The sequence below is a fragment of the Bemisia tabaci genome, chromosome 4, assembly GCF_918797505.1.
Source record: "Bemisia tabaci chromosome 4, PGI_BMITA_v3".
Taxonomy (NCBI): domain Eukaryota; kingdom Metazoa; phylum Arthropoda; class Insecta; order Hemiptera; family Aleyrodidae; genus Bemisia; species Bemisia tabaci.
In genome coordinates this window covers 5972-17759 of record NC_092796.1, presented here as the reverse complement: position 1 = coordinate 17759, position 11788 = coordinate 5972, and the positions used below count along the sequence as shown (strand labels likewise).

The window sequence follows — 11788 nt, the reverse complement described above, 5'->3', positions numbered from 1 at the left end:
ATCGTGTGCAATTTTTGAGAAAAATGATCTTGGATGTAGTAAGGTTGGCAGCAAGTGCGGTTGGCGATAACCGTCAAAAGTTGGCAATGACCCCCCTCCCATCCTTAAAAACCAAAACAAAGCACCGCCATTTTTGGGTCCTAAGCCTCTCCATGGGACCCAGTGGCCATACTCTCTCAATATAGGTACTCTACATTTCTGGGCCCTAACTTTATTCGCAGGTCCAGATCGCTAACATCCAATCTAGCCAATAATACTATTCTCCGCGCGCAGAAAAATCGATATATCGAAAAGTGGCGCGCGGAATTAGTTTTGGGAATACTGCATTACCTCCAACGGCATTACCTCCACAAGACTCCCCTGCGATATATCGAATCGATTGTGGCAATGTGACCCAAGAGGGGTTGCGGCCAGATGCCGACAGAGAGCGCTGAAACTCATACAATGTTGCCAGTCTGTAGTGTATGATGTGTTGCCTGTTAAACGAAATGAAGGCGCGATACCTATCAGCAAATGCCCGTTCTTCTCAACAAGCCAGTTGTACGGTGGATTGATCGCAATGAAAATTGAAGGCGATACATTGTTCAAAACAAATAGCTTTCTCGACTAACCCCTTTAGTCCACATAACTCTGCCGAAACGATCCTGAACTGTGTTGCTTTTCTTGTGTGTGTTGCTTTGTTGATCTTAGTTTGATTTTCTCGGACCGATAACGGCCCAGCCCATTTATGAAGGATATCAATGAAATGAAGTATCTCTTAAGCGACATTTGGACTCTCTTAATAGATGTTCAATGATACTACGGAACATGGATGATCGGATGGAAATGCCGAGATTGTGGCTGTTGGTCGATCAGTCCGTCGACAGCAAAATATATTCCCCTGGTCTCTGCTCTCATCATCAGCCGGTAAAAAACGGTGACGTTACGTCCCCTGCGGTTTTGGGCGTTGGTCGCAGAGATGTTAAATTTCATGAGTTTTTAGTGTATTTTCCGAAGGAAAGATACACTATTTTTTTTTTTTTTTTTTTTTTTTTTTTTTTACCACTTCAAATAGTGCACAAGGGCCAATCCTTGCCCTTTATTCCCGTCCCCCTCCAACCCCTCATCCAGTAACAGGCAACCATTGTTTGAGGACTATCAAACTCGGGTCGTCTGGCCGGGAATCGTACCCGGGACCTCCCGATCATCGAGCTGGCGCTACAACCATTACACCATACTGCCGTGCTAAGGAAAAACGCCGTATGAAGCTATAAGCGTTGCCACATTTCCTTTGAAAAACACGAATTTCCTGGTAAACTCATGAATATTTTCCCTCCACTTTTTCAGATAATTTTGCTCGTAATTCCACCGACAAGTCCTGAAAATTTCAAGGGAAAATATTCATGAATTTCCTCCAAAATTAACATTGTATCGAAGGAAATTTGGCAACCCTTGAATGTTCATACGGCGTTTTTCCTTAGCACGGCAGCTTAGGAGGCCGACTATTACGAAATTTCATTCAAAATTCATTACTTAGGTACAGAATACTAATTCGAGGAAGGGGATCATACAAAACGGTACGTTTTTTTTCTTCTTCTTTTTTGAGTAGTGCAGACGTATGTTACAGGTGGGTTATGAAGATGAGAAAGAGTGAAAAAAATCTGAATTTCAAAATTAGGTATTTTATAGCTCCCTAAGCACCCACCCACACTCACTTTTTTTGAGGCGAACGAGCGGCGTTCGTCTTAAAAATTCACATGAAGTATCAAATTTGCAATGCACGGAAGAAAATGAAATTGCTGATTCAACAATTTTGTGGTAGCTCAATTAGCTTTCCCTTATTGAAAAGGACATTTGAGGGGCACATAAGTGCAGTTTTTGCTATTCCGAGAAATGCGTGTTTAAAGTTTCGAAATTACATGGATCCATGGCGGAGAGTAAGCTCAAACTGACTCTTTGATGCTTTAAAATTGGAAATTTGGAACGAATTTTCCACAGAATATGCATTAGGTGATTCGTCAAGCTCAAGTGACGTGGTCGAACTGGCATGCGATATATCGCACCTTTTAGGTAAAAAATCTCGGCAGATTTTGAATTTTCAGCAAAAAAAAGGACGATAGCCCCTGCGCATGAGCCTGAAGAATCATTCTAAACCCAAAAATCGGCAAAATTCAGAGAAATGAAAACAGGATAGTGTTTGGAAAAAAACCTCGCATTCGATTCAGCTATCGATTTCGGTATCGAATGCGAGGTTTTTTTCCAAACACTATCCTGTTTTCATTTCTCTGAATTTTGCCGATTTTTGGGTTTAGAATGATTCTTCAGGCTCATGCGCAGGGGCTATCGTCCTTTTTTTTGCTGAAAATTCAAAATCTGCCGAGATTTTTTACCTAAAAGGTGCGATATATCGCATGCCAGTTCGACCACGTCACTTGAGCTTGACGAATCACCTTAAGACTAGTTTTACTTAATATCATTAATATCTTAATTTTTTCAAAAACTGCATTTATGCGCCTTGTCCTCCAAGCTCCTCATTTGGAACAAGTCGGGACAGTTTGTAAGTACAAAACTGTTAAATGAGCAATTTAATTTTTTCGGTGGATATTCCCATGCATTTAAACTTAGGTACTTTTTACGGGTTGGTTCCGCAGCCTGTAACAAATCACGCCGACGATTTGCAAGTTCAACTAACAATGTTTTTTTTTCCAACGAAGTTTATCTCATAAAAAATTCAAAATTGAATTTTCATTTGTTTTTTGTTGGTTCATAAGCAGCCTCATTCATTCGCATAAGTTTCATAAGTTTTACGTGAAATTGCCACAATATCCCCCTTGAAATTTTCCGTCACTCGGCGGAGCTCTTATATATGCCGAGCGATACCTAATTTATTAACCAACTATTCCTATTTTTTTCCCCCAAATTTTACGAGAATCGCTGATTTTTTTCCGTATGTAAGAAATCAACTTTCAAAAAAACCTCTAATCAGGCTGCAATGATGGTATAGTTCTTAGGGGTTCTATACGGGAGAGTTTACCTCTAACTACTCTTACTCTATGCTGCTATCTCTTCTATCTCTGTGTAAAAGTAAAAGAAGAAAGTGAGGTTATGTTTACTTGATGTTTACAGTTTACTGGAACATCTGAAAGGATTCTAAAAAAGGTAGATCATTGTCTGACAATGCAGAATTGGTCTATTTGTCAGAAAACTGGCGCTCTAAGATGTGCTGATAGGTGGAAGGCTGGTACATGACTTACTTTAAGCCAGACTTGACAAACCTTCATACAAATGTACTTCTCCTTCGATGCTTGGACGGACTATCGACGTGCTTTTCCACAACATTGTCGAACATTAATTAATGGAGCCCAATAATTGTTTAAACAACAAGAGTTGTGGAAGAGCATGGTGACATCCTGGATGAACTAGGTAACTGATCAAGCTACAGTCAAGTCAAGCACATCATGAAATCTATTAGCTCAGAGAGAAAACTGGATTGTTTCATAGCCGCAAGAGAGATGCTGTGTTCTTCAGCTGCAAAATATTATTTTGCGTACATTGAAGTAGAGAAATTCCAACCGGAGAGAACTTAGGTATGATTAGACTTTCCACAGGGGGCAGACTTAGCAAGCGATCTGCATAGCTAGGGAACACGGCAGCCTTGTGATTTCGGAGCGGAGATGCCAAAACATAAAATTTAGAGAAAGAGTACTTAACAACTGAAGTAACCACTTTTATTCATCATCTGCCTTCATAAGGGTGCGGTCGTGTAGTAGAGGAAATTAACTGATGACAATCATTGCATCAAAACCATAAGCGCTAGTTAAAAGCAAGCAATGCGGTTACACTTTTTCACGAATCTAATCACATCACCCATACTCCTTAAATTACAAGTCTCCCGATCCACGAGTATTAGGGGAAAAGTCTACGAGAAACTAATTGATCCTGTGATTCAATGCCTTTTAATACATACATTTCTACCAATTTCACTTAATGGATTCTAACCTCTAACTCTTAATTCACGCTCATGCTCATGTTTCGAGAGCGATGCGATTATCAGATTATCTCACAACTCGCACTAGGGATGTCGATACTTATCCGATACTTGCAAAGTATCGATACTTTCGATCGATACTTAACGATACTCGGCATCGATACTCCACGATATCGATACCATGCAGTATCGATGCCAAGACCCCAGTATCGACGGTATCGATACTTAGTCTGATTTGGCCATGAAAAAGGCCTCGTTTTCTTTTTTAAAAAACTCTCTCCCCACTATTTTACCTCCATGATGCACTGTGACAAACGACGGAGTAATCAAGTTTCTCAAGATGATTATACTTCAATGAAAATGTTAAAAGCTCAGTTCGATAACTGTAGTTAGGGGCTCAAAATAGTTGACCAAGGACGCGAACAGGTATGAAGGGCCGTTTGTAACTAAAGATAAAAATGTTTGCAATATATAAGAAATGATGCAATATATGAAATATTCAAGATATATAGGAAATATTGAAATATATATACGGAACTGTCGTAATATAGTAAAAAACTCTAATTATATAAGAATTAATGTGTGGATAAATATGAAAACCTTGTCAAAATTTACAGTGAAAATCGTGCAATATATAGGAAATTTCTCCTCTTTTGTCCAAGTGAGGTTAGCGCTCATCGGTGATTCGGCGGTGTTGCCACTTCTCCATTAAATTAAATTCTTCTTGGATTCTTCCTCGTTCCTTTGTTGACTGCTGTGAATTTTAAAACCGTTGTATTGATAAACAAAAACAACCGTGGATGTGTGGCCGTAGGGAGGTTATGCGTGTCTGTAAATTACAGTAGGCATGGAGAAGAACTCCTACGAATTAGTTTTTCTACGAGAAACATTTAAGCAGTGTTCGGTTTACATTTTAGTGTCTGTGAGCATACTAAAACAAATCACAATTGTTTTCGTGGAGCTTCCTTGATTTACGAATTGGATTTACCTACCGGAGAAATGAGTAAGTCTCCTCTACTTTTCTTTCTGACCGTCATATTGAAAGTTAAACTCCCTTAGGAGTCAGGCCGCTCCACTAATCAGGTTTTCCACACACTGTAAGTGGATTTTCCGCCTTTCAAAATCATTTCCAAAATAAGCCTACAAGGCCTAGGCCTTGTCTCCACGAGCCGTTTCACGAGATTTGTCCCAGGGAAAAATCCCACTTACCAAGTTGGGAAAAATATTGAGTTAATCAATATTTTTCCCAGTACCAAGTATGGTACTTGTACCCCTAGGACCGACTGAGAGAAGAAGAAGAAGTGAAAACGAATTGTGCGATATTTTATTCATTACTACTTACATTGTTCATGTTTGTTTAGTTAAAATAATGTGTCAAATTGTCAATTGAGTGGAATTATTATTTAAATCCCGGCTAAATACTCAACTTTAACTAATTTATCTTCCCGCCCAAACTAGTCGCAGGACTGTATGAGCCCCGTCCCGTGGAGACGGTAACTGGGAAAAATACCAGAAGTTTCATTCCTGCGATTCGAACCTGGGACAAATCCCATGAAAACGTCCCGTGGAGACAAGGCCTTATAGGAGGCTAAAGGAGGATAATTCTGCATGGTTTTACCATGTCAAGAAAACAGTCTAAAATGGTGTCTTTCACCTTTCACCCCAACACCTGGAGACGTAGCATCTGAACACAGCATTATGTGCATTATATTGTAAATCGTAAGTGTGTTAATTAAAAAACCAAATGCATTGACTCTATTCCTAAAGGAAGACCAATGTCCTATCACTGGTACTGAGTTATGAGGAGAACTTGATAAAAAAGGCTGTAGTGTGTCGTAGCATTGAAGTGTTTCATCCTAGTTTCTGCTATGCTGGAAATGTCTTGCAATACATCGCATCAATTAAGTAAATATTCTCTTCACGTTTAGAAATGCAGATGCAGTACCTGCCAAGACTTTCTACTTAATCGAGGCGATAAAACTCATGCCAGTTTGACTAAGCCAGAGGAACTAATCACCTCAAGCCCCAAATAGAGTCACCTCCATAGACACAGACTTTGCTTACAGCATGTACCTTTTGATCATCTATCAGAATGCGGGTAACATGGCCTCAGCGCCCTCATTTTCAATGGCTCATTAAAGGAACTAAAAATCAAACCATTTCATTTAAAAAAATATCCGCTTTCACGCGGTGAAGCGGTGAACGAAGATCCAAAGAATCCAAAAGAAGTTCCCTAGTCAGTAAAAGTGTTCATTACATAGTTACCTATACCTTGCTGTATTTTTCTATTTAAGGTGAATCAGTTCTTCAAGAAATAGAAGAGTTTGTAGAAGGTGCCCTGGAAGAATTAAGAAAGGGACATAACCACGCTAGTAATGGAGATAATATTTTGTTGAGCCATTCCATGAGCAAGTTTCATACAATAGCTGATCAGCTTCAACACCTAATACAACATGCTCCAGATGAGATGAAACATCAGCTCTCAAGACTTGCATCATTTGTTGATAACTTCATAAATGACCATATAAACTACCATCATCCTGAAGAGGTACAAGAAGCAACTGCTTCATGTTATGTGAAAAAGAACATGTCAGCGGGTGGGAGGCCATCCTTGGAAGTTGACCAAGAATTTATGGATAACTGCGCTAAATCAGGTTTGTTAAGTTATCTCATTATTGTTTCCTAAGTTCAAAATTGCTTCCTTACATATGAATAATCCTCTTTATTGAAAAATGATTTTCAGCGTAGAAGACTTGCAATAACATTCAGTCTCTGTTTCACAGCCTTTGTGTTTGCATATCTTTAAGCAGCTAAAACTTGTGCTGCTTACTGTATTAGAGCAAATTTGAGCAAACCAAAAGAATCACCGACCAAAAAACTTTTTAACTGGGCTATTGTATATCTTTCAAATGCTCCTTTATTTTCCATGGAGCAAACCGAGAATGAACATATTTTGGCCTCTTTGGCGAGAGGATCGGACAGGTAGAAAAAGCCTACAGGAAGTGAACTGACCATGAAGAGTTAGATAGAAGTCATCTTGCCACCTTATTCATTTGAGGTACCTGGGCCTGAGCCATGTCTAAAACTTGGGAACCTACTGCAAACTCCCCTTTACGATGGGATTCAGCTTTTTGTGAGCTTACATATAAGTAGGTAGACCATAAAAACAAAGCTGTATAATTAATTTTTTTCTCCCTTTGTCTCAGTGTCCTTCCGTATTAAAAAATAGGAAATTCATTTTATAACTTCTGATACTTAAAAATGCCGTTGGAAGTATTTTAATAAAACTTCATTTTAAAAAAAAAACCAAAAAAAACACTTTTTTGTGTAAAAAATGGACTCCTCCAATCTTTGGAGTTAAAGGTGAGATACACCTCCGACAGGGACTTTTTTTTGCACACATTTTTAAAAAAAGTAGACCACAAAGCTCAGAAAAGTACACGAAGCCCGTGTCAAATAGACATCCCTTTTAGACATCTGAAATGACGTCAACACAAGACAATGTGATTACACATGTTTTGATGGAGGGAAAAAATCACTTTCTCTTCTTTCAGAATCGAAGAAAGCCTTTTTACCAATGTCATGAACACTCTTTACGTGAAATATCTTTCTCATTTCTCCTCCCGGTTATGATACTGGATACTAGAATTTCTCAATAACACAAAAATCAGTTATCTGTTTGTCTCTCCTTTATGTAGGTTTGTCTATCACGGCAACTTGTGCGGTGTTGGGAATTAGTCGCCAAACTTTCTACAGGAATTACAGTACTCAAACTTATCGTAGTGAAGAAATAGATGATGAGGAGTTGCTCCAGACTGTCGTGGATCTAAAGGAAGAGAATCGAAAATGTGGGGCAAGATACGTCAAAGGCCATCTTACAGCCATAGGAAAGACTGCACCTCGCCAAAAAATTCGAGAAACCCTCCGTGCTGTGGATCCTGTTGGAACCGTTTTCCGTCAAAGACTAAAAACGAAACGGAAAAAGTTTTACGTTCCAGGTCCAAATCACCTTTGGTAAGGTTTACTCTTAATTCTTAAGTAGGTACATTTGAGGAGAAAAGCCTTGTTTCCACTGCAGTTTTTCCTAAGCTCCTTTCAACTGACATTTTTCACAGACAATCCAGACAACAGTGAGTATGTCTTTTATTGTAACTCTGTCAGCAATATTCTCTATAATAGTAAAAATAACCATGGTCAATTCAAATAAAAATCTTTGAAGAATCAATTTTTCAGAAAACACATCTTTTAGATTGGCTGCTGTGAGGCTAAAAATGAGTATCTCGGTTGCATTGTTGCAAAATCTGGGCACCTCCTTTATTTTTTAAAAGGATACCCAAGCTCCCAAGCAACATCATGGCTTGGAGTTTTCACAGAATATACCTTATGAAGAGAAGGAAAATCACTAAAATTTTCCAAAAATGTCGTTGGTAATATTGTCTGCAATTGCTTTAAGATGAAGAGCTCGAATTTATTGAAAAATGAGAATTTTTTCCTCCCCAAAAATGGGTTTACAGGTTTTGTAGTTGTGCATTGAATTCCCACTACTTACTGACTGGTTCAAGTCTCCAATGTTTAACTTGATTAGGTACTTCACGATTTTCCATTGGAATGTCACTGTCATACAAAAAGGTGACTGCTTTGAAGATTTTTGACTATAGATTTAAACGGTGACAAGTTTAGTCTCTACTTTTATATCCTGAATGAAAAATAAGACTAGATTGAATCTAACATGTGGAGGACAAGGTGGAGAAATGATGCTGGTTTGGCTGGTGCCGGTGCTGGCTTCTCCACCTTGTTACGTACAGTTCAGGCCACTTCTTAGTGTTTCTTTTTTTCATTTGGAGGACTTTATACAAATTCAAATACCTGAATGATATAATCAGTACTTGATCCTCTATTTTGATACATTCTTTTTCAGTTTCTTGTTCTTGAATGGTTCTTATAAGAATTTCTTGGTAGATAGTACTTCTTTGAGAATCTTAAATCCTTTTAGTTCCGCCCTCTTACATTTTTTTTTCTCCTTCTTCTTTTTCAGGAGTATGGATGGAAATGAAAAACTCAACATGTATAGCTTTTATATACATGGCTGCGTTGATGCCTACAGTCGGAAGGCAATCTATATCAAGTGTGCCACAAATAAAAAGTCTACCACGGTCCTTCAGTTCTTTAAGGAAGCTGTCCAAGGTTATGGTTTTCCCAAAGTTGTGCGGAGTGATAAAGGCTTAGAAAACGTGAAAGTTGCTACTTTCATGTTACAGAGTAGAGGAGTAGATTCCCATTGCTTCATCACAGGGCGTTCGGTGCATAATCAACGCATTGAGCGATTCTGGGGTGAGGTCAATAAAGTCTCCCTTCGATTCAAGAATTTTTTTTCCAACCTGTGTTTGCAAGGAATTTTAAATGTTGGTAATGAAGTACATATGCTAGCCCTAGCGTACATCTTCAAACCTCGCATCCAGAGAAGTTTGGACCAGTTTCTCCAACAATGGAATCATCACCCTCTATCAACTGAAAATAACATGACCCCGAATGCTCTGTATTTAACAGGTAATCGGGCAGTGGTATCTTTAGTTGACAGGGAGGATGAGGATATTGATTTACCGAACGGCTCTGAACAATCTGATGATGACGATGATGATGATGATGATATTGCTAATGATGTCAATTTCCAACAATTAGCTCAAACCATTGTTCCCAATCCTCTGCTAGATGATGGCAGTGATGGTCTCAACGGTTTCCTTTCCCTTGTGCAAAGTTTTAATTGATTTTACATTATTGTGAGAAATGGAGACTTTGCAGGTGTTTTAAATTTTGTGAATTTCATCTTTAAAATAATACTGCTAGGAAAACTGAGAACGAGGATATCCTTGGTTTCTAAATTTAACAATTATTGGAGAAAATATGACAAAATAACCTATTCTGGGAAAATACATGTGTCTAAATGGGAAATGCTGCCAGATTACGTCACAAGGCGGCACATTTTCTCACTTTTAAATATATTTTTCTCCAATTTCCCATGTCAGAAAAAAATTTTGAAAAATACTGTGAGCTCAGCTCATTGGGTACTCTCAGATGAAGCAGTACTATTTTTGTGTGCAAATTCTCCATTCAGCATAATCCGCTACCATGTTAGTGTTGTTCTAATATTTGCCGTGCCTCTGAATGAAGGCTGTCCCAGTATTTACATATTATCGTGTAGTTGTATGTGTGTATACATCGTGTGTATGTATTCGTGTAGTTTTTGGACCTCCTTTAAGGTGATACATCAAGCTCAAGTGACGTGGTCAAACTTGCATGCGATATATCGCATCTTTTAGGTACAAAATCTCGGCAGATTTTGAATTTTCAGCAAAAAAAAGGACGATAGCCCGTGCGCATGAGCCTAAAGAATCATTCTAAACCCAAAAATCGGCAAAATTAAGAAAAATGAAAGCAGGACAGTGTTTGGAAAAAAACCTCGCATTCGATTCAGCTATCGATTTCTGTATTGAATGCGAGGTTTTTTTCCAAACACTATTCTGCTTTCAATTCTCTGAATTTTGCCGATTTTTGGGTTTAGAATGATTCTTTCGGCTCATGCGCAGGGGCTATTGTCCTTTTTTTTGCTGAAAATTCAAAATCTGCCGAGAGTTTTGACCTAAAAGATGCGATATATCGCATGCCAGTTCGACCACTCCTTTTGAGCTTGACGAAACACCTTAACAATTTCATTCAGACAGTGCTTTGATGTTTAAAAACGAAATGTCTTAACAAGACTCAATTTCTGCTCTAGGTTTTTGCATTAATGCGATGTTAACAGAAACTTTAACATTACAAATGAGTCCTCCAGTTCCCAAGACTTTCTTTTATATGTTTTATTTCTAATTAGTCCCTTATTTAACATCATTGTTTTCAGCTGATTAAGTAAGTGAAATTTTTAAAAAAACATCCTACTGTGTCTTGTCTTAGGTTTTTACGTCTCGTTCATTCTGCCCACTCCGAACCACCTCAGATTAGATAGAATCAATCGCAACTCCTTCTTAAATTTTTGTATTATTATGTATTAGGTTTCCTACAGTGTCGATTTTCCTGTCACCCTTTAATTGAATCGACTCATGTAAAAACGTCCGTTGTCCAACACAGATTTTCATAATTATTGCAGTGATTTCTCTTGCCTCACAACACTGATGAATAAGATCGATCTCTTTTGTAAACGTTTAATTATACCTGGGGGATTATATTTATATAGAATTGTTCTACATTCCTTACGTCTTAAGCCATCTTGTATCTTTAAGTTACGACAAAAACATCGACTCAAATTCTGAAACACTGTATTGGACATCGGACGTTTTCGCATACGCCGATTCAGTTACTGTTTCATTTTAACACTAGGGCTCACTAGAAATAAAGTATAATAATCATAATAATAACTTTGATTTGTTTTGGTTGCACATGGAGGCTAGTAACAAATTCGCCAAAGATTGAACATTTACTTCTTCTACTACTCAATCATTCATTCCTGTACTCGCCTACTTCATAATATTCACCATCAATTAGAAGCTTTGTTAATTTATTTTTAAAGTTTATTTGGTTGATCATACTCTTCAAAGTTACTGGCAGTTTAACGTGAAAGGTAGGCCTTCTCTGAGGACATGGGCTAACCTTCATGTGGGCAGTTGAAGCTGCATTTCTGGTGAGAAATGGGTGGTTAGTATTTAAGTTGTCAACATTTAGCTTAGTATTCACAAAATTCATGATTGAACAGTTGATAATTAGGGAGGGCTTTGTTAGTAGGCAACTCCTCTTGAAGTGAGTTCTACAGGACTTGAGAGGTTTTAGTTT

At 38.2% G+C, this 11788-nt stretch overlaps 1 protein-coding gene across 1 annotated transcript; it reads left to right on the top strand.

Moving 5' to 3' along the window:
* The first annotated feature begins 4400 nt into the window (after positions 1-4400).
* Positions 4401-11770, top strand: LOC140224401 (uncharacterized). The gene is made up of 4 exons (XM_072299102.1): positions 4401-4970; positions 6262-6621; positions 7666-7981; positions 9003-11770. Exons 1-4 carry the CDS (start codon positions 4967-4969, stop codon positions 9730-9732), a joined length of 1410 nt encoding a protein of 469 aa, XP_072155203.1. The 5' UTR covers positions 4401-4966; the 3' UTR covers positions 9733-11770.
* Positions 11771-11788: the final 18 nt, after the last annotated feature.